General features: G+C 35.2%; 2 protein-coding genes across 2 annotated transcripts in view; both read left to right on the forward strand.

Annotated features, from left to right (window-relative positions):
• The window catches only part of LOC110027481 (protein NPG1-like), a 29,364-nt gene extending 22,184 nt beyond the window's left edge, over positions 1-7,180 (forward strand). The window contains exons 4-5 of the mRNA XM_020728935.1: positions 4,923-5,064; positions 6,683-7,180. Of these exons, the coding sequence (XP_020584594.1) occupies positions 4,923-5,064; positions 6,683-6,990 (450 nt within the window). The 3' untranslated portion in view covers positions 6,991-7,180. The remainder of the gene's footprint in view (positions 1-4,922; positions 5,065-6,682) is intronic.
• Positions 7,181-11,334: 4,154 nt separating this feature from the next.
• Positions 11,335-24,642, forward strand: part of LOC110027488 (ADP-ribosylation factor) — a 20,232-nt gene continuing 6,924 nt past the window's right edge. Inside the window, exons 1-2 of the mRNA XM_020728948.1 lie at positions 11,335-11,429; positions 13,237-13,392. Of these exons, the coding sequence (XP_020584607.1) occupies positions 13,245-13,392 (148 nt within the window). The 5' untranslated portion in view covers positions 11,335-11,429; positions 13,237-13,244. The remainder of the gene's footprint in view (positions 11,430-13,236; positions 13,393-24,642) is intronic.

Raw genomic sequence — 24,642 nt, forward strand, 5'->3', positions numbered from 1 at the left:
AAAAAAAAACCCGCCTTCATAACAACCGTAGGAAAGAATGTGTAATAACTACGAACTTTTCGATGAAGGTCCAAAACACCTGATTCATTGCCTCATAAAAGTGCTAGGTGCATAGAACAGTCCAAATGACATGACAGTTCACTCGTACCACTCATCTTTGGTCTTGAAGGCGGTCTTCGATTGATCCCCCAATCTCATTTTGATATGATGATATCTTTTGCGCAGATCAATCTTGAAAAAGGCCTCGACTCAATGTTATCAATCATGTAGGTTGTTCAGGTGAGAGATAGGGAATCTGTACTTGATTGTGATTTTGTTGACAACTCGACTATTAATGCACATCCTCCACGAACTGTCCTTCTTGGACACCATCAACACGGGAACAATGCATGGACTGGTACTCTCTCACCAATCCCTTAATAGTGAGATCCTTCACTTGGCAGTAGACTCTATGACAAATTGTCGGTCGTCACCTCCTAATACTCGAATAACACTATTTCCAATTCCCTCTAAGACGGCTAAGGCCAATGCCACTAGAGCTTATGAAACTGACTACAGAAAAGTGGTGCGTGGAACTTCAGATTTATCCTCTGCAGGTGTAATCGTTCATCCAGAATCTTTGATGGGTAAGAGAATTGACATGTTTCCTCTCCTTCATGAACGCATAATTGTTTTTGAACCTGTTGTGCTGCATCTTGTGATCAAATTGTCACAGTCTCCCTAACAAGATATGACAAGCATCAATGGGCACCACGTCACATTACACCTGCTCCTGTAGTTGGTCTCCAATAGAAAAATCTGCCAAACACTGTTGATCCACTCGTATCTCATTTCCTTTCTTCTACTTCATAAAATATGATTGTGAAGGTTTCTGTGTAACAAGATCCACTTTTTTACCATGAAATCGGAGGCCACGATCTCACAGTTTCCTTTGTCAATAATGAGGCTACAAATTTTTTTATCTCATCGTGCACCTGGTGTGGAAGATACTGTGCCTCAACCACAAGTAATTCCTCTGCGATTTTGTCTACAAAACTCTTCATACAACTAACATTTCTCTTTCATCTCCCTGGAGTTGGTATTCCTCACCCTGATCCTCAACTGCTTCTTCATCACTCACTACCTCTATGACTCCTTGCTCGATGAATGGCACTACCCAGCTCATCAGGCTGCTGTAGGCGATGTGGCCTTATCCATGACATCAGAAGCATTTTCGGGCCAATATTGTACCGGAGACCGGCCTTGTTAGTTTTCTGTCCAGTCCTTCCCCCTCCTCCAAACGTGCTCTGTTGGGGCATCCAACTGTAGGGGGTGGTTTGAACTGAGGCCGGTACCTCTGCTGCTTTTGTTATCTTTGCACCTTCAACGCTAAGTTTTGCATATTCCTTAGCGTTCAGTTGGTTTGCAATTGGACTACATTATTAATGGCGGACTTCAGGCCTCCTAAATACCATGCCATGGAATGTTATTCCGTCTCTTTTAGTTCACATTTCAATTTGAGTTGCATGAACTATATCGTATATTCCTCCTCTGATAGTTCCTTCTGCTGCAAGTAGTAGAGTTTCACGAAGATATCTTGGCAGGAGTGTGGGGGTAGGTACAATCGTTGCATTTTTCTTCTTCATCTTCTCCCAATAAATGATTTTGCCCCGTTCTTCCCTCTGGCTCTCCTTCTTCAGGTTCTTCCACAAAAATGAAGCATTCTTCATCAGCTTGATGATGGCTTTTGTCATTGGGCATAAGGAAGCATTCTTTGTCGGCTTGATTGCGGCTAGTTTCACTCTTCTGCCATTAGACACGTATTTGTACTATAAAATCCATTCAACCATCTGCATTCACTTGAGGAAATCTTCGGGATTCATCCTCCCATCAAATTTTGGTAGGTTCAACTTAAGTTCCAGATCTCTGCACCCTCCAACAAACACTTTCTCTCTTGGTCTCAGCTGATTCTGAATTTCAAAACGCCCTAGTCGATTCTTCTCATCTACCTTGAAGTCAGCCCCACGAAAGGGGTTCAACAGTTATTTTGGTTCTCCTCGGATCTCACTATTTTGGTCGGTGACTTCTGCCATTGTTATTTTCTTAATTGCCTCGAGCCTTTGTATCACTTGTAGTATTTGCTAGATGTCACCCATGGTAATATCCTGCTCCGTTTCCAGTAATTGCCTTCTTGGCGCCCTGGTTAAGGTTTAGGGGTGGGTTGGTGGAAAGAGAAGTATAGGGTAAGGAAAGAAAACTTTGGAGGTGGAGATAGGTTTGGGTATGACTGATGCTAGAAACCCTAGGATAAGACTCAGTTTAGGCTAGCTTTGATACCAAATGATATCATAGTTAATCCAAACCACAATAGGAAAAATAAATATTATTACTCAAAGCAAATAAGCGATTATAAGATCACAACAAAAAGAAAATGCTATGACAAACTCACAACCTTAACACCCAGTTAGGGTTGGATTCAAAGGTGGTGTAAAGGCTATAGTTTGGGGGTGGAAGTCGTTTGTTTTGGGGGGGAGGGGGTGCGCAAAAGGAAGGGAAGGTGTTTGGGTTGGTTGGCGACAAAGGACTGTAGGTTGAAAGGCTTGGAGGCAAGGAGATTAGGCAGAAGGGCGATTGGCGGCAAAGGGAATAGCAGGTTGGAAGGCTGGCGACAAGGAGCAGCATATGAGAGGGCTGGCGGCAAGGAGTCAACATAGGGGAGGATTGGCGACAGCGAGACGGTGGGTGGGGAGACTTAGATGAAGGTTGGAGATGCCGGAAATGATAGATAAACACCACCTCAATATTTCTCACTTTCAAATACAACCCTAGAGGGGAAGACTTGGACGTTGGCGTCTATCTTAACAGAAATCTGAAATTGAAACTAAACTTAGAACATACTAAACACCTATAAATACTATCAGGCAACAAAAAAACGCTCTGATTGTGTTGGGCGGAAAATCCTGACCACTAAGAGTCCGGTTGAATCTCCCGCGCCTCATCTGGACCGGTCCAATTGGCTCAGATTTGGTGTCCCCATCGCCGAAAAAAGTGGAAAGCCTCCCTAACTCTAGCTATGCATAATTATTCCCAATACCAACATTTAGGCAAAGAACCAGAGTTGCATGTAAAGCTACAATGTTCATAATGTGATTACCCAACCTGCTTTGTTAAAAGCAAATTGACTCGTGTTATCATGCAAGGGCCTAGTGTAATTATGCAATCCCAGTTGTAGTGTTTTTTCTCTCCTTGCACAACTAAACTACCCCAAATTGAAAGCTTTCTCTTAGAATTATGTTTCATTAAATGCTAAAATGATCTGATGAACATTCAGACTAATATAATTTGACACATGGCATTTGGATCAATTAAAAGCGACACTTAGAAATCAAATTGACATGAATGGTCAAACCCATTATGTTATTCTTGGTTACGCATTAATCCATGTCACACCGACATGGAGAGCTTAGATTGTGCCATGTAATCATGTCTAATGACTCCGATCATATAAGCACATCAACATTCCTGGTTAAAAATGTCAATTTTTAGAATCCGCTTCATAGCTACAACAATGATTTTTTAATATTTCAAAGCATTAGTCTGCAATTATAATGACATCAACACACTAGAAGAAAGTCTTTTGGTTTTCGAAATTGGTTGATGAAGAAGACAACTCAATCCCCTCGTCAGCGGCTTGAAAGATGAATCTTTACATGTGTGTGTGTGACATTAAACTGACTTACTTGCGCCTCTGATGGAAGGATGCTCGAGATCATCTAGAGCTTCCCTGCGGCTCTGCTTTGAGTATTCTGCCAGTTATCAAAAGCTTATGTTAAGCTTATATATTATATACATTGTAATTTACCTTTCTAGCCCTTCTATGTATTTACAAGACTGCCATTCCACTGGTTATAAAACCCAGCCTTATGTAACTCATTTGATATGAATGAAATATTATTTTCTTTCTCTATTTATATTTTCTCCTCTTCTTATAGCAATCTTCAGACATCAAGAAAGATGAATATTTGCTAAGAAGACAATGCCATATTATTGCTGCTAGGTCATATGTTATGGTTATAGCCTTTAATTTAATAAAGATTATTGTTGCCTTTAAATTAAGTACTCACTATTAAATTGAACCACAAATTAGTCATGCATTCAAATGCCGAACAAGTCCCCAATTTCCTCCAATCATGAAAAAAGAATCTCGCGGCATCCTTATTTGAGAATTCTTTTTCAAAATCAGGAGAGGCAGTTAGCCACAAGGAGCTTATGCCCATAAAAAAAACTCGAGTATGGAATCTAGAGTCCTAAATGAGATTGAATATTTCTAGAAGTGCTTATACACTTCTTAATTTACTCATTGAAAGTTTGCTTTTTCACTTTAGCGTCAGGTAACTCTTTCAAAGCTTTCAATCAATATGAAATGGAGTTTCTTAACTAAATCAAAATGAAAGGTGTCTTGAGAAATTCTAAGTTTGGAATTGGTTCAGGTCTTTTTCCTTGACTTCTTATAATTCAGGTGGATTTTGAAGATTATTAAGCCTTCAGTGATTTGGATTAGAATTTTTTTTCTCACTTTCCTCCTGTAATTTTCACCAACTTCAAATGTTCATATTAAACCTTGATTGTCATTACAGCCAAAGCATTGGCCTTGATATCTTAAACTATCATGAAGATTGTTGTATAAACCTTTGCGCGATGATGGCCATGGACTGAAAATTCCACTAGTCGTGTGATTAAATTATTATTGTATAAACTTTCAATATTTTTTGTGTGATATTCAATTTTTTCTCGAGAATGTTCTGAAATTCATCACTCATCTTTATTTTTCTCTATTGGGTTTTTGGTGGTCTTTGCTATTTTTGTAGTACAAATCAAATGTTCTTCTGCTAACCTAGACTGGGTGATCGCTCATCATCTTTAATTTTATTCCTCTTCTCCAGATTGAGGGTGTCAAAGAATTTGAAGTCTGGCAAGATCTTGCATACCTCTATTCTAGCCTTTCACAATGGAAAGATGTTGAGGCATGCTTGGCGAACGCTATGGCGTTGAAACCATATGCAGCTTCTACATGGCATTCAAAAGGTAACACTAAAGTTCTTTCTTCATCAGTAGCATTTAATATTACTCTTTTTCCAATCTTTCATTTTTTTTCCAATCTTTCATTTTTTTAAGAAGCATTCTGCTAATAATTACATCGTTGGCATTGTTTTTCTGTCATTTGGTTTTATATAAGCTACGACACGTTTAATTCAAAATATTTGTTGTGAGATTTTATTTTTTTTTATTTAAACTCACACATACCCGTTCATGTTTGGCCTTGAGCTCAAGACATTGTATTTGGAGACAAAACCCATTAGGCCACACATCAGCATTATTTAGGTTTTTTTATGACATTATGTTAATTATTTATCTTTTGATGGGCTAGAAATCATTGGAATTTTCTTTCTTACTTCCAGCTTTTTATAGCTGTTTGGTTGTGGAAGTCGAATGCATCCTCTGTAATTATTCACGTCATTTATTTAATTTATTTACGTTTAGGTATCTGTCGATTCTTTAGTGAAAACATATTCCATGCTTAAAAATTTTCTCTGTACACTTGTCTTGCGCAATTGTTAAGGAAATCGGCAGCTTGCCACATGCAGGTGACGTTACAAAACTTATTCTTTCATTTACTGGCTTTATTTTGTGCATTCATACTGTATCTGTACTTTTGTTATGCTTTAATAAAATGATATTTTCTTACATAGTTGGACACTGTTGCTCTTGATTTTATAGGCACGAAGGCACACACTTCTCACACAAATTAAATTTCAGACAGGTTAAGCTTTTGAAAATCAAGTTGCTAAAACACATCACCAAGCACGGCTACGGATTTGGTTTCGTGAAGAAATATATCACTCACATTCCTGCATATTAAATTTAAGTATCTATAACCTTCAAGAAGTGTATCCAATACATACTGCTCTTTCCAATGTGAAGTTTTGGGAGTATCTATAACATGCATTTGTTGAAAATGTCAAAATGCGGCTGATGCAACTGTTTTCCAATAATTCACATCTAAGTATTAGTTTTACATTTTAAATTCTGTAAATGCCAAACTGTAGTTGATACAATTATTGGTTTTAGTAACAGCACAAACTTCCATCCATCAAGATATTATCATCTTTGGCCTAAAGGGCCTCATGGTTTTATCTCCTTGATGTAACTTCCAAGGAGGTCACCCATCCCAAGGGTGCTCCAACACAAGCACACTTAATTTTGGGCTTTCTGTCGAAACTCCAATCATTACACTGAAAGGCGTCTCGATGTTTAAGAGTTTAGCTTCATTGTATTTAAGGGATTTGACATATATACCACCCAAATATTTCATATCACATCAAAAGTAACATTACTTCAATTTTCAAAAGTGGAAGGCAACTTCCCGTGCATAGGTAAGGTAGCATATATGTAAAAATTGAAGCTTAACTGTTAGATATGTGAATACATAGGAATTAAGTGATATGTATGTAAATTTTCCAATATTTCTTTGATTGATCCTTAGCATAAACAAACAGGAAACCATCCTAGATAATTTGCATAAACGAAAAGCAAATGCAAATTACATTGTAAATAAATTTCAGCCATCCAATCATCATTTGTTACGCTAGAAGTACCAAGATGAGAAAGATAATAATCTTAAAACCTTATTTGACAAAATCAGGCTCCATGCATGAAGCTCGGTCAGAGACTCAAGCAGCACTGTCATCCTACAGCAATGCGCTATTTATGGATCCAGATCATGTGCCCAGCAAGGTTTCTCTCGGTGCTCTTTTATGGCGGAGCGGATCGAAGCCATTAGCAATGGCGAGAAGCTTCCTATCGGATGCTCTCCGGCTTGAACCGATGAATAGGATGGCTTGGTATTATTTAGGAATGGTGCACAAAGAGGATGGAAGGTCCACAGATGCTGCTGATTGCTTCCTGGCAGCTTCAATGCTGGAGGGGTCTGAGCCTGTAGAGTACTTCTGAATTGATCTCATTATAAGAGGTGGTTTGTATCAATAATATGTTTTCTTTCTTGTAGCATAGCTAGGCATGATTGTTCTGATTTTCAAATTTTGTATAGATTTTAGGTGGAGAGTTTTTGTTTTGGGAAGATTTACGTACATACCACTTAATTCCTATGTATTTACATATGTATGACCTCAACATTCATTTTTACATGCATGCCGCCTTACCTATGCATGGAAAGATGTATTTCACTTTTAGAAGTTGGAATTGTTTATGTGATATGAAAGATTTAGGTGGCATAAATATAAAAAGTGAAGTTTAGGTGTTAGATGTGTAAATAAATATATAGGAATTGGGTGGTATGTTTGTAAATACCCCTATTTTTTTCTTTTTTTTCTTTTTTTTTTTTTGGCCATAAAACCTTTCTTTTCTGTAATTTAGTTGCCGCATCAGGTGCACAGTTAACTATTTTTTCTCTATTTACATTAGATGATTTATGACTTGTTGCATAATCTGCTTCGGTTTGTTGAGTCCAACTGATAGGAAAATTGCCTGCATTTTCAGAGTAATGCAAATCAATTGCTGGGTTTCAAAATTTCGATGTTACGTTAGATGGAAATGAATTACTGGCGTAAACTTGTAATGAATTCATAACTTGTCTGTTTAGTTTGAAAGCATTTTAAAGGACTGGTTTTCAAATTCATCCACCAACGGTCGCCACCTATCTATTGCCGACCATCGCTACCGCTGCAAACACCACTACGACCTATGTGGCTCAGAGCTCCTACAACTTCCTACAACGACCTTTGTAGCCAACTGATTCTCTTTAAGCATTTATCTGTAACTCACACAACCAACCATCGTCATGACTTTTAACTACAACATATACGATAAGATGGTGTTACAACCATCGTCAATAACATTCTTGGTGGATTATTGCTTGCCTCCATAACAATCTATTACAACCCTTGTCATCTGCTATCATTGAGAATTACATTCATTACAACCAGATTACGACTATTATCAATGAATTATTGTTATACACTTATAATGATCAACTCTATAACTCTGTCTTCCCTATTTAAGATAAGAGTGGACATCTACGTTTATCATTCATAGTAGATTGTTTCAACTAAGTTAAGTTATTGGTTTTTTCCTTTTTCAAGGTTTTCCACGTCAAAAATCAAGGCGTCTTATCCTAAGAACTTCTCTTTAATTACCTAAGTGTGTTGGATTTCCACGTAACAATAATTCATTACTCTACCCCTGCTGACATTCCAACATACATCAAATATAAACATGAAAAGATAATTTAAAAAAAAAATAAAAATAGATTTCTTAATATTGAAGTTATTTTTTAACGATAAAAGTCAAAGATTCATATTAGAAATATTCAATATGTGTGTATTGTATTATTATTATTATTTTCTATGGTGAAGGGATTTGAGGCTAATTGGAGGAAGACTAGGGTTGCTAGGGAAGGTGGACTCGATTGAAAATGTTGGTGGGGAGAGGCCAAAAATGAGGAAGATGATTAGGAGCATATAGTGGGAGTTTTGCTACATCATGCTAATGATACCTTGGCCAATAGTCATGGATACTTCAATCCATCAATGACCATATATTACAACACCGCATCATTAATGTTAGTGCTTGAAAGGAGATTGATGACCAGCTATAAAGTGATTTAGTCATATCACTTTCATGTTCGTTTGATCAAGTAATCGAATAAGCTAACATTCTGAATAAGTTTGAAAAACAAGTTGTTCGGGTTGTTTTTAATCACGAACAATTTTATTTAAAGTTTGTGAATATTTGGAATTCCATCATTTGTGAATTCAGCTCATGTAATCAAAGTTGATTATAGAGTTAGATTTTTTTTTTTTTTGCAAGCTCAATAAAATTATCTTATTAAGACTTGACAAGCTTGGCTTGATAAAATCTATTCATATTTCTAAAAGAGCTGCTTTTTATAAGCTTGTTCATCATAAAATGAATCAAGCTATTAAAAAAAAATTAATTTTAATTAAATTGAGCCCGAATACGGTCACAAAAGTTTAAATTAATCTCCATAAAGCTCGGTGCATCCTTCGTAGAGCTTACATGATTCGTTTCAATTGTAGTTAAGCCATATGATTTTCTCCATTTCAAGTTTATCATGCAAAAGATTATATATATCTCCTATAAAATGTTTTTTTATTATATTAGTCTCTATGTATATAAAAAAAATATTTAAAATTATAGTCATCGCATATATTAGAGAGAGATAGTAATGTCGTATTTTTTGTACAGAGATTGGACAAACACGTGGATAAAAGAAAAGCTAATAGAGAAAATTGCATCGGTTTTTATGTGCAAAACTAAAAAGTGAAAAACTATGGGGCCCAACTCAGTTGAAATGATTTCACTATGTAAATGTATGACACGAGACTTTGTTTTCCCTTGAATGGCAAAACAATAAGATAACAAGAGCAGGAAGTTATCAAAATGACTTTCACTAGAGGTGGAATAAAAAATATTGGAGAAATGATAGTGAGTTGGTCGTGAAATTGGAAGATTGATTGGCAAGGTAGTGTGATGGAGATTGGATGTTAACATAATCAACTGTTGTAGTGGGTAGGCAACCATGGTTCGATGACAACAACAGTGATAATCTAACGATGGTGCTCTAAAGGCCGCAGTTCGGTGACTTCAATCAAACAATGGTGGTCCAGTGGTCGTTGTGGCAAGGACCAAGCGAAGTTAGTGGTAGCAACAGTGATGACGACGATGGAAGGGGGTAGTGGTTTTATGGTGGAGTGGTGACAATTTGGCAACAAAGATCTAATAGTGGCAATGAAATCAATTGAAATCAATTGAACGATGGTGGTCCGACCACAACTATTGCAACGACCTAGTAACGGTAACGATGGCGATGACAACGGTGTCAATAGGAAGATGATGGTCTGACAACATGACAACATACAAACAATGTTGGTCCAACGATGGTGACAGCTAAGTGACAATGATCAAGCAACAATGGAGGTTGTCCAACGACAATGTGGTTTCGTGGTGGTGGAACTTAAGAATCTTCAAGATCATAGAGCACTTATAAATCTTCTCATCCAAGTGTAACTTCCTTTTGTGAAAAGATTAAGAGCCTATTTATAGATTTTTGTGGTGATATCATTCATAAATATTGCTTAAATCTAAGTCACTTCATCGAATGACCAAAAGTGAATCCCTTAATCAGAAGATGTTTTATGACTAACGAGTATTTGAATATCTTAGCTTTGTCTAAGTTATGCCATCTTAGACGAGTTAGATTTGTCCAGTTAAGACGCTCAATTCGTAAGATTGCCAATTTTGAAGATCATTTGATCCTTCAAGTTTCTCCTAAAGTTTTTTATCATGTTTGAAGTGCATGTTCCAGGCTCACTTGGGTCCAGATGAGAAAAGATGTTTTATGACTTACGAGTATTTGAATATCTTAGTTTTGTCTAAGTTTTGCCATCTTGGACTAGTTGGATTTGTCCAATTAAGACGCTCAATTCGTAAGATTGCCAATTTTGAAGCTCATTTGATCCTTCAAGTTTCTCCTAAAGTTTTTTTATCATGTTTGAAGTGCATGTTCCAGGCTCACTTGGGTCCAGATGAGATCAAATTTGATAATATTTGATTTGTCTCACTGAAACATTCCATCTGATTACAAATTTAAGTTTACGCAATTGTTAATTTGATTTTTGAAGCTCTCAATCCTAAAGTACATCGAGATTGGTGCCTTATGAAGATAAATATATATTTTGGATGTATCAATGATGGTAAATTGTTCCCTCACATGGCAACAATTCCATCATGCAACACTAATTGGGGTCATTTAATTTTGAAATAGATCTCCCTTTTTCTCTTAATAATTCCAAACAAACCAACCGGCACATAACGTTAATTTGATTTTTGAAACTTTCAGTCCTAAAGTATATCGAGATTGGTGCCTGATGAAGATAAATATTTTTTTTTTGGATGTATCAATGATGGCAAATTCTTCCCTCACATGGCAACAATTCCATCATGCAACACTAATTGGGGTCATTTAATTTTGAAATAGATCTCCCTTTTTCTCTTAATAATTCCAAACAAACCAACCGGCACATAACTCAGGGGTCAAATATGTTCAAAACCCGGTCCCGGTCTACATTTCAGAATTGACGCGGTCATCAAAATCTCACACCGATTCAGAAAATAAACGGTCAGGATGAATAAATCATTCATCCCGCAGGTCGCAACGGAAAGCTAACGACAAAGTTGACGGCCGTCACAATGGTCAGGCAGCTGAGCGTCACGAAGACGTCCGTCATCTGCTTTCTTCCGACTATTTAAATGGGGGAATGGGCGTCCATTTCTCCGGGATCTGGTGGTCGACAACTCCGCTTAGATCTCCCGGCCGCTCGGATTCCGCAAACACTGTCTCGATACCTCTCGTAAGCGCTCTATTTCCCTATCTGAATCCATAGATCTTGTAAAATTATTGTTTGGTTCTGCTGATTTGATCTATTCGAATTGGGAATGAGCTGATTGATTTTAGATTTTTGGTATATTTTGTGATGATTGTTGGTATCATGCATTGAAATTTTCCTGTAATTGAGGTAGGGATGCTTTAAGTGGGTCGATCTTTATCTTTGACGCACGTGTGTTGATCTTTGACTTCGCCGCTTGTTATTTGGTTTTTAAGCGATGTGGGCTGGAGATTTACATGTTTTATTTCAATTACTGGATCCGCTAAGTCTTTTGGCTTGTGATTTGACTTTAGTTTGATCTATTTTTATGTCAAAAGAAGAATTTAGAATTGGGAAATTTTTCTCGTGTGCTCATTTTATGATAGTTGATTTTTACGATTTTATAATTAATGATGCATTTATTTCTCTTTTGTTTTTGGCTGATGTTTTCTTCTGATATGTTAATCTTTAAGTACTGCCAATGAGAATTCTTTATTGTTTGTGGTTGCGTGCTTCTTTTGCATGTTTTATTATTATTATTATTATTTTATTTTATTTTGTTTTATTTTATTTTGTCACTTGATTTGGATATCTGTTTTTGGATTTGGATTATGCTTATATAATTTATATCCGGCACATTGTGGATTTGCACCTTTTAAGTAACGTGATTCGATTTTGATTGATTGTGGCTGCAGATTAGCTCAAAAGTTCTGGATCTTTTGTTTAAGCGGATTCATGGAAATGTTTGGCTGAATTAAGTGTGTTTCTTCTTTTCTTTCTATTGTCGTTTCAGAGGAATTTAGGGTTTTTGACAAATTTCTATGACTCTTTTGTGATAAGTGATGTGTTCTTTTTTCCAATTTTTTGGCTCTTGTATGCTCTGTTAAGTTCATTGCGAGCTTGAAAAATGAGAGTTAATGTGATTGCTTGATGTTTCTATATGCATATGTTAGGTGCAAATTGTCGAACATTGATATGGATTAATGTTACTGGATATGGCTTGAATTGCTTAGTTTTTTTTTTTTTTTTGCATTATTTTAATGTTTGTATATTTTCACTTTTTCCATTTCTGTTAAAATGTGATTTGATTTTGATTGTTCGTGCCTGGTGTTCACATGATAGTTTTTTTTTTTAAATAAGTTCTGGTCCTTCTGGTTCAATTGTATAGGGGGATGCATTATTTTGAAGATTTACATGCATACCACTCATAAGTCATATCCTATATATATGCATATCTTCACCTAAACTTTACTTCTTCTTTTTTAATCTGGGTTAAGTTTTTTTTTTTTTTCTCTTAAATATTTTCTTGATGAGTTTTAAGAGCACTAAAAGTTTCATCATGTGCTCGTTTTCTGATCGCTATAACATTTTTTATGATTAGTCAGGGTCATCATGTCTTAACTCTTCTTGTTCTGACAAGGTATTGTGGAACATTCTAGAGGAGAGCTATTTACCCGATGTTTTCATATGCTTGTCTATTAGGTGCAAATTGTGTAAATATAGTGTGGATTTCTGTTTTTGGGTTATGGATGCTGCTGTGGATATAACTTATGTGTGAAATCAAATTTCTTAATGAGCTCGTTTTTCATTAAATTTTGTGTCCTATTTTTATTACGGTGCACATTTCTTTGTAGTTTTAAGGCATCTATTTATTAGGAATATTTATTGTAGACTGTCTAAATGAAGATTCTTATCAATTGCTACTGCATATAGAAACACCTATATCCAGTGACATTTGTTATTTATGTGGCTAATGTGCATGATTGTGCTAACCTGATGTGGATTTCTTTAGGCTTGAAGATGGGGCTGTCTTTCACCAAACTCTTCAGTCGGCTCTTCGCCAAAAGGGAGATGCGTATTCTTATGGTTGGTCTTGACGCTGCTGGTAAAACCACCATTTTGTATAAGTTGAAGCTTGGAGAGATTGTGACAACCATTCCAACCATTGGTAAGACTTTTTTTCTTGGATTGCCTTATTTTAGATTTGTTCCTGTAAGGGATATGAATTTCACTTTATAAGTACTCAAATTTTTCAACTCGGGTTGCACTTTTGTTCAAACAACATACTGAGTTGGGCCTGCCTTTCATTGACATTAAATTTAGATTGCCCTTTATCTAGCTGTACTGACTCGAAATTGGATTGAAATATATATATTTTTGGTTTTGTGCATTCACATACACATGGCATCTACTTTTTTTTCTTACATTTTTGTATGCATGCATTCATGCACACACATCTATAGTCTAGAATTTGACTCAGCATATTTCCTGAAATGAACCATTCCTGGTTAAGACTAAGCTTGAAAATAAAAAGTTAATGAGCCAATATTGGGTTGAATTTAGATTGGTCCAAACCTTTGGGTGCTAGACCTAGCAATGGTTGAGATTGGACTTTATATGCTTTAATAAAATCTTGAACTATCGTTAGATTTTCCTAAGTTTACATTATTTCTTAGACTGATTTGGATCATGGTGACTTCAATTACGTACAATGTTGAATCTATCGAGTAGCTGTGCTTGGATCATGCTTAACCCTAATTTTTACTATGAAGGTTGTTCTATTTGTTATAATTTATTTTTTTCATGTAGTTGAAGTTTTTCACTTAATCTGATTATGACCATTTTTTATAAATGGAAAATTGAGCATTCATCTATCTGTGTTGACGTGCTGTGGCTATTTTTGGCAGTATAGTGAAGAAGAAATAAAACTGCACGAAAAGCTTTTCTTTGGTGGGAGAAAAATAGGATATGAAAGAATAGAGCTGTGAAGGTTGATGCAATCCTAGTTTTTTTCTTGCTGTCACCGTAATTTTTTAGTTGGCATTTATTTCCAGCAACAATTTTATCAATTCGTAAGCCAATGAAAAACCATGATCCAAAAGTCAGTTGAGTTTTTTGGAATTTATTCGAAAGTTAGTTTTAATTGAAACATTGATTTTGCATTGATCTAAATGTAGAGAAGTTGATGGCCATTTTAAGTTGGGTTCAAGAGAATCAAAGCAATGGAAGGAGCAAAGTCAGTGTAACGCGAACTCTATCTAACAAAAGGACAACTGGAAACTTTCTGTAGAGAAAGGACATAACAAACTAAATAAACAAAGTAGTGAAAGGAACAAAGTAATGTAGGGTTAAGCTTTTGCATAATTAAACTAGTTGGGCTGCAGCATTGTATAATGTAGTGGGCTGTTGCATTAATTTCCCTTATCCTTCGAAGAACTTGATTCTAAGTTCAATTCAACAGCTGTGGATGCAACGGGTGAATGATGCTCAAAGATGTGTCGAGCATTGAAGTTCTCTTAGATCATTAAATGATCAAACAAGTCTATAAAATTTGCATTGCTGCCAAGCTGCTTCTTTTGTGAATGGACCAATTTTCCTAGTGACATGTACCAATAGGATATTTGTATTCATTGATATGAGTCATGATGAGATCATCTTTAAAGAGCTTAACACAATGATGCTGCTCGCCAATTATTCATATCTTCAATTGGGTTTTTTGAGTTTTTGCCATACTTCTTGATGGAATTTCTTTTACTTTCTTAGCTGATTGTTCTAAATTTCTATTTGCAGACTTTAGTGGGTAACTCAATCAAATACTGCGTACATTGGTATTTTAGTTTAGTGATGGAGGATGGTGGCCACTTCATTAATCAATTCAAAATTGATAGGAATCACACAATGAACAATTCCTAACTTTACTGAGGCTTAGGATCAATTAGAAACTAAACAACACCGCGAAATAATTTAATCGCATCAATTCGATAAAAAATCAGAGCAAAAGTTAAAACAGATAAACAATCAAAGCAACCAGAAAAACACACCAGAATTTACGTGGAAAAACCCGAGAATAGGAAAAAACCACGGAGTCATACCACTATAAATTTTTATTATGCAATTCAGAAGGTTTTGCAAATAACTCACACATGTTTTCTCTCCGCACACAAAGAAAATTTACAGGATTCGCTCCACAATATTTCTTCTCCAATCTAATGCAAAAATCACGCCAAATCATTGAATTTACCTTTCCTATACTCGTCACCTGCACCGGGATGCTCGTCGAAGAATACTGAAGGAAGATACACCAAGTCCTACCTTATGCCGCTCAAAATTGGGATTAAAAATCAATTCTTGACACCAACCGCTCCTAGAGTATAAGCGCTCGAACTTGGCGCTTATGCTCCAAGCTCTCAAGAAATAGGTGTCTATATTGGCACATATGCACCCAAAGTCGGCGCATAGGCGCCGACTTTTCTATTCAAGTAGCACCCAAGTGGGAGCTTAATCGCCCACAACCCGACACATATGTGTCAGGTGCTTTGTGCTTAGTCTCCATAGCCAAACAATCTCCCACTTGGAGACTATAGCACCTAGCACCAATCTTTTGTACCTGCATCTCCATCTGAATCAACTTCATAGTCACATACTGTGGTGTAGCTCACCCCCTGTCTCAACCTTCATGTAATTCAACCGAAGCCAAGCATAGCTTCATTTTCTCAATAATCACCACATTTGTTAACATATCTGCAAGATTCTCATATGTGTATCTTTTCCATAAATAATTATTTATCTTCCAAAAGAGATAGAATGAAATGATACCTCAGCTGAATGTAACAAAATCATTTTCGTTCTGGCATGAAAAACAGTGTTCTTAGGAAGATGAATCACACTCATACTGTCACTGTAGTGTTTTCCAATTCACTTCTCCTTGTTTAATTTTATCATGAAGTTCTGTAACAAAATCATCTCCTTGCTAGCATCAGTAATAACAACATATTTAACCTCCGTCGTTGAAATTGTAACAATCTTCTGCAACATTGAAACCCAACTCACCGTTGTGTTCCTCAATGTGAAGATATATCTCGTTATACTTCTCTTATTGTCCACATCTCCTGCCAAATCTGAATCTACAAAATTCTGTAGACAAATTGTTGCATTTTCATAGCAAAGTGCCTTTTTGATCGTTCCTCTCAAATATCTGAAAATCCACTTTACTATCTCCCAATAATGTCTGTATGGATTGCCCATGTATCTGCTAATCACTCCCACTGCATATGCAAAGTTAGGTCTAAATCATCGCATACATCAAACTTCTAGCTGCTGAAGTATATGGAGATCTCTCCATCTATGCTTGCTTTGTTTCTGAGTTAGGCGCTAGCTCCTTAGATAGTTTGAAGTGACTACCTATGGGAATGCTAACTGATTTCGCCTCATTTATGTTGAACCTCTGTAGGATCTTTTCAACATACCTTGCCTGAGACAACTTTAGTGTTCCTGCACTTATGTCCCTGTTGATTCTCATCTCGGGATCTTCTTGGTTAAATCTAAATCCTTCATCTCAAACTCATTTGATAATTTTTTTTTCAAATCTCAGATTTTCTCTATATTTGTTCTTGTAATTAACATGTCATCCACATACAAAAGAAGTAAAATATAACAATTACCGAAGTGTTTGATGAAACAACAGCGGTCTGTCTAGCATTTCATGTACCCATTGTATCACATGAACCAGTCAAGTCTCCTGCACCACTGTCTCGGGGGTTGCTTCAGGCCATAGAGGCTTTTTTTCAATCTACAGACCAAACCCTGGAACCATATAACCTTGTGGTTGCATCATATATAGCTCCTCCTCCAGATCTCCGTGTAAGAAAGTTGTTTTTTCATCTATCTGTTCCAGATGTAGGTCTTCTTCTGCTACCAAACTCAGCACAACTCAGACAGCCATCTTTACCACTGCGGAGAAGATCTCTATGTAATCCATTCTTTCCTTCTGCTGAAAACCCTTCACAACAAGCATTGCCTTGTAGCGCTTGCTATCATCTGACACTTCTTTCGGCCTATAGACCCATTTGTTGTGCGGTGCTCTTTTGTCATTTGGTAGTACCATCAAATTTCAAGTCTGATTGGACTCCAAAGATTGCATTTCTTCATCCATGGCAAGTTTCCACTCCCTTGAATCTTCAACTTGAGTGGTTTCCTCAAAACACTCGGGTTCACCACTATCAGTTAGTAACAAATAATATAAAGAAGGAGAATATCAGTGTACTAGTCGTGTCACTGCTAAATCTTTTGACTTTTGTAGCAGACGACAGAGGAACTTCTAGTGCCCCCTTTGATTTTGCAGTTGTTCTTTCTCCATCTTCTTGATCATCAATATCTTCAATCTCAACACGTCCGGATTCTTCAGAAGTAGTTGATGGACTGTCCTGAGTTCTGACCCAATTCTTGTACATCTTCATTTCATTGAATGTGATGTCTCTGCTTCTAATGAATTTATAATTCTTGTAATCTCAAAACTTGTACCCAAACTCATCTGAGTCATATCTAATGAAGGTGCACTTCACAGATTTTGAGTCAAGCTTACTCTTGGTCCCTGCATCTACAGACACATATGCGGAACACCCAAATGCTCTTTGGAACTACATTTTAGCTGATTTCACAATCGAAATTTACATTGCGAATGTTTTTTAGTGTATTCCGACTAGCATGAAAATGAAATGATGTGTTGAGTTTTGTTGGTTGGTGGGTACTAGTTCAATAATGCATACAGGTAGATCTTTGTCCCCATCAATTTCAATAAATTCTACACATTCTATATCCTTCTCACAGTTAATATTATTGCTCCCCATTAATTTTGGCACTTTCAGTCATTTGGTGTGAGGTTTTTCTTCGTGGACATTTATTGGATTTGTGACCTTCAGATTGTAATGATAACGATAGTGGTCATGGGACGAGCATATAGTTTAGTCCTAGCTTGCTTGACAGGGGCTCTTTTAAGAGTTTTGGAGCTGTCAACAGCATATTTGGAGTTGTTACACCTAATTTTGCTGGGCTGTGGTTGGAGAAAAAAGATGTTGGAATTCCAGGATAAGCTGCTCTCTACATTTCATAGCTTTTGATCCAAAATTGTTTGAAGGGCTAATTGATCATGCAAAGTCTTTTAACTTCCCAAGGCAATGTGAAACTTGGTGCCTTCAGAGTTTATTTTGATCAATTCGAGCACTGAATTTGATTAAAAAAACCAAGAAAAAATTAGATGTGATAGAAGCTAAGTTTAATGTGAAGGTGACGTATATAAAAGTTACTGATCACTCTGTAATCTATTTTTGGTAGTTGTGGGAATTTGATTGATCACTCCAGAGGTTAATATAAGTTGGAATAGGACTTAATGAACTTCAAATTCCTGCAACATATTTTGGTGCTTGGGCACAAATAACAATTCAGTGGTATTTTCTAACTTAATTACATTTGTTAATCTTTTTAAAATATGGCTACTAATTATACCATAAAATATAAATCAAAGCTTGGATCGATGGACTTTTAGCATATTTTAAAATGCTGTTGAAATATTTTAAAGCATTTGTTGTCATAGTCACACATCTAATTTACCATTACATGACAAAGTCTAGTTAGATCTTTTTTAACCAACCATGTATGCGCTTTTGGCTTTATATTTTTCATGTCTATCATATATTAGTTGAATGCACGTGTGTCATCACTATTACCCATCCAATATATCTTCTAGCACATAGATTTCAACATCAAGGACAGCCAAGCTTCTTAATGCTTTCTTGAAAGTTTTTCATAGGTGCCTCAGGTAGTGATAATATGCTGCCCACGACTTTGTCTACGTCTTCGACGTTCAAACCTTGCAATATGTCGATTGAATGTTACATATACATCCTCTGTTGTATGAACTTCCAGATTATATCATTAGAGTTATGTATAAATGACATCCAAGGTTTCTGATTATATTTTGTTCAACAAGTGGTAAAGGCAAGTGAAAAGAGATCATTATTTGCATTAATTCTCACTGCACTGAGCAAAGTACCTCTATACTTCATCAATAAAAAGATTCCATCCATGTTTAGCACAAGTCGATAGTGGGACTACCTGCTTATTGATGAACCAAATCCCCAAAAGTGAATTGAATTGGTTCGACTGGCCAACTTAAACTTTTTTACATTGATTCTCTCATGACAAAACATATAGTCTTTGTTAAAAGTATAGAGTGATTGATAGAATTTTTCCCAACAATCAAAGATGGCCTATAAGGTGATCAATATCTTTCATATATGCATATCCACAATGAATTTTGCTTATACTAGATTCGTAATTTTTTCGATCAAATTATTATAGTATGAAATAACATTTAAATATGGATTTACATTAAGTATATCTCCAAATGAGATAAGATGAGTGCATGTGTGTGAAGCAGCTAGACTGAGATTCTCCATGCTCAACCATGATCCTTCCTGCTTGATTGATGTAATCTCCATTTTAGTTTGTTTTAATGGATGCATGTGTTTTGTATAGATCATTATATGCTTGTTTTTGTTAGAATAAATTTATTTTGTACTTTCAATTATTATTAATAGATCATTTATTTAATGTAAATCGAAGTTCAACATTACTTGCAAAGAACATTTTTTTTCCCCAACTCATCTGAAATATATTTTTTATTCAGATGATATTATATTCTCCAAGGAATGATGAAGGTAAACATTGTCATCCTAGCATTGTTTCGTATGATAATAGTGAATATAATCATTTATATTATTTGGTATGCCTTATTGGTATTAATAAATGCATGTTAATATATCAACTCATGTTTTTAGACGTTTTGATTATGCATGTCTAATGTGCATTCAGTTTATAGGAAATTATCTCATGCCCATCAAATAGGTAGGTCAAGAGGAACCTCACTATTTTATTATAAATTTTTTTGACATTCTCACCATATTTGTATACCAACTGCCTGACTGGTTAACAATCATTCTTTTAAAATTTATATATTAGATGGCAATAAAAAATATTTTATATTATTTTTTATTTTTTCATATTAGGATATATTATTTTCTATTGTTGTGGTGTTAATTTCTTCAAATAATCGATGTTAATCAGTAAAGAATATTAAATTTACAGGTTGATTTTCAAAATTGTCAACAATTGGTTCATACAAAAGAATTGAAATTCTGTAACATATACAATTAAGAGCTTGCATGATTGCCAGTTTTAATACAATTTGAAAAAGCTTTGTTGCTTACAAGCATTGCAATAAAATTTTTATGTAGAGGAAAATGACAAACCAAATTTACAGTGAACTCCATGCAGTCATAGTTTAAAGAATTCTATTATTCAAATCTGCAAGCACTGTATCGCTTGAAATTAGCATCAGATATATTTTGGAATGATCTCCTTTGAAACAGTTAACTCACTATAACATCGTAACAGCAAAAATGTTATTTCTGCACTCAGTATGTATGACTACTTTGCTTAAAGAAAATTCATCTTAAAAGTCACTCCTAATTAAAAACATAAGCTAGTGTATTTAACAACTTCCATCAGATTAGAGGGTTATCAATAGTTTTTCACTAAAATGACTAATTTATCACACAACATAAGAATAATGACCAACTAGAAAAAATTTTTATTGAAACTTTATGCAGAATATCACTATCTTCTGAAGCTCTCTATGATGTGTTCAAATTTTCGTAATTTTCATTTTTTAACACAATAAGATAAAATATATACTAAAGTTTTTTCTAGTAATTGTATGATGTGTGGCGGTTAATAGAGGGTGGGAGGAAGGAACGAACTAGTGAGCAAAGTGTGTTGGAGAGTGAAGAGTGTGATCAGGCTCTCATTACGATTGAGAGGAAAACGGGCTCTACATGGAAAATAATACTAGCTATGTTGTGATTAGACCGTGGAAGATTGGTATTGGGTTAGATCAGACTGGCTAAATAAGTCAGCTTTACTGGATCTTATGGAAATATTACATCCAAATTGAAAAAATGGTTCCTCCCCATGATTAGATCCTAACATTTTGAAATTGAATTAGATTTAATCTCAATTTAAATTGTTAATATTTGAGCGAAATCTAGTTATGAGTTGGCTTAATCCAATTTCATTTTAAGTTTTAAATCATTCAGTTAGTTTTGATTGAAATCTATTTGCTCCAAAAAAAAAATTATTTTTTATCTCTTATAACATATAATAGTATCTAAATATATTGAATGAATCTTATGTACGAGATATGTATGTATTTCACGTATTATGTGTATTGTTGAGATTTTTTTACTAATATGTATTCCTACACTCATTCCAATTTTTTTTATATGGTAGTCTGGCATTTGAATCAAATTTTGGAAGATGATTTAGTGAAGAGAAGGAGAGAGCATTGGGATAATGATAATGGGGGTGGGGGGTTCCCCATCCCAATGGCTCCCCACACGTCCACCAGCTGTTGCTTTGAAAAAAATAATAAAAGCCAGCAAAATAATGCCACGTTGGTGTGATTTTCTATTTGCAATTATGTCTTACATGGCCTTGATTTTGCTTCCTTTAATTTTTTGAAGGGATCGGTTATGGTACTAAAAATTTATTAATGAACAGTTTTAAAAATTTGGCCTCTGATAGTCGGCTATTGCATCATGAACTTTTGAAAAACATAAAATCTAATTAGATGTGCTATGAACTCCAAAGCACATTTGATTAATCAATATATGTGGCGAAGGATCATTACTTTGATAACATTTAAGGAAACAAATTTTGTATCCAAGCATAAGAATAAAGGGAGAGCCACAAAAAAGTTTGTTAAAGGACTGATTTCATTATCTCCCAAATATCAGCCCATGCTTTTGTGAAGATTTAAGAGACTTCTTGAAATTGGATCCTAAATAAGAGCACGTTAGCCAATTGATGTTAAAAAGCTCTTAATAAAACAAATTATGGTTATGAAAATACCTAGTTTTAAACAGTGACAATGACACGTGAACTTGAACTGAGGAAATATAGCTGTATTGGTTATGTGCTCAAAAACACTTTTGAGTCATGAATATGCATGTGAAAGGTCATAGACTTCAAGATGGCTCACTGATGAATAGTTAACAAAAATTTCGGTACATGAGTAGGGGTACAAGGTGAAGGAAATTTTTCATTTTATTTTCAACAAAAAATGATGAGAAAATAAACACAAGAGTAGCTGTACAAGGTGATGGAAATCTTTTTAAGTTTATTCTCAACAAAAATGTTTAGAAAATAAATAAACGCACTGAGCAAAATATTTTTTATTATTTGGTATTTAATTTATATCTTTTTAATTTTTTGTTATTGGGGCGTGTCTTTGATGATATCTTATGAAAATAATTTGTATTTTGAGTTGATTTGGTTCTTTAGTATTAAGTTGATCTATTTGATTTGGTATAAGCTTGGTTTGGTTTGATTCTTAATTGTTCTAAAGTTTGAATGATGTTGCTTCAATTATGAATTATTGCTTCGGCTCCACTGCTTATGGTATTTGTTTTATCTGCTGCATAGCGGTTTGGGCTCAGTCTCATTGGCGAATTAGTCTCTTATACTAAGAGCTTCATGAGTGGAAGAGGTTTTGGGTAAAGAGAGATTTTCATGAGTGTGGTTAACACAAGCAAATTTTTTTCATAGATAAGCTTCGTTGACATGAATGGTTTCACGAGATGAATTAGCATTGTGGTTTTCCTAATGGGAATTATTGTTCTGCTTCTAATTTGCAGCTATTTCTGATACATGCGATAGGAAACTGCAGGCTTTGTTCTCTCCTTGAAACCTTGATTTGATTTTGTCACTTTAGCATTCTGGATAAGTTCATAAACTTCTCCATGAAATTGAGATTTCAATTTGGAATTTTATCGAAAATGAAATCCACTGATGTTGTGCAGACTATTGATAGATTCTAAGGAACGTAAGTATAAAGTTTTATTCAATCAAATTTTAGTTTTGTGTGTAAAAATTTTCTTAAACAAGTGCAATTACATTAGTCTAGAAGAAATCATTTCCTTATGCCTGTATGAGGCTATACTTTTTAATTTTGTTCAAATTTGAAACGACTATAGGCTTAATTATAGTGAAAAATCAGTTGCTTGTTAATTTTGTATTGTTTATTTATTTATTTTTTTGGATTTATTCAATCATTGCATCATCATTTGGATTCTATTTCTTGCATTCTTTGGCTTGTATTTAAAAGAAGTTTTTGCATATTTAATAGTTTTTGTTTTGTTAATCCTTCTTTTTTCTTGCATGTTTTATACCTTTTGCAACATCTTAGTTGTATTATGAAACTTGAACTCTAAATGTCCAGACTCAAAAGGAATTCATATACAATATATCAGAGGGCTAATGTTCATTACTTAAGTCTTTGTAACAATCGAAATAGATTGCAAAGAATAAATATGTTATGTGGTGTTGTAAGAAATAAATGCATTGTTACTGTAAGTTTTGAGAATTTTGCGGAATACTTTTATCAATATGAAAGAGAGTGTAAATATGGGTTACATGAGTTCTAAAATAGGGAAGACAAAACACTTATATCTCCAAGATTACAATTAATCAATTCATAATTACTATCCGAAGCTAAAAGAAAAAATATATTAAGAAATACATAAAATAGAAAATAATTGGAAAGGAAATAAATCAATACTAATCACTTCTAACATAAAATAAGAAATAAACAACAAGGTAATAAATCAATACTAACAACTTCAAACAATCCCTCTCAAGTTGAAACATGGATGTTAATCATGTTCAACTTGGATTTGAAATCATCAAACAATGCGCGAGGAAGATATTTTGTGAGGTGGAACTTGAAGTTTTCATCCCCAAAGCATTTAAGGATATTTTTATCCACCTGTTGTTGTCTTTGAGTGTAGTTTTTGTAGTTCTTGTAGCTAGGCGGAAGGTTACTACGGGTAATGCAGCGGTGAAGTTTGCAGAGAAGTTGACAACCTATAGGAAAAGCTACAATGTAGGATCTGCAAGGAAAAAACTCCAGAGGAGGGCCTGCTACAGGAAAAAGCTTCAGCGTAGGCTCAACCGCAGGAAAAAACTCCGGCGAAGGGCCTGCTGCCGGACAAAGCTCCAAAGGAGGGCTTGCTATAAGAAAAAACTTTGGAGGAAGGCCTACTACAAGTAATTTTGCAGTGCAGTTTGCAGAAAAGTTGACTACCTATAAGAAAAGCTATAAGATATGGTCTGCAAGGAAAAAACTCTAGAAGAGGGCCTGCTACAGAAAAATGATTCTGAGGAGGCTCAATCGCAAGAAAAAACTCCAGAGAAGGGTCTGCTGCTGGACAAAGCTCTAAAGGAGGGCTTGCATTAAGAAAAAACTTTGGAGGAAGGACTACTACAGGGAAAAGCTTCAAAGGAGTTCCTGTTGCAGGAAAAG

Source organism: Phalaenopsis equestris, unplaced genomic scaffold, assembly GCF_001263595.1.
Source record: "Phalaenopsis equestris unplaced genomic scaffold, ASM126359v1 Scaffold000002, whole genome shotgun sequence".
In the NCBI taxonomy this organism is placed as follows: Eukaryota; Viridiplantae; Streptophyta; class Magnoliopsida; order Asparagales; family Orchidaceae; genus Phalaenopsis; species Phalaenopsis equestris.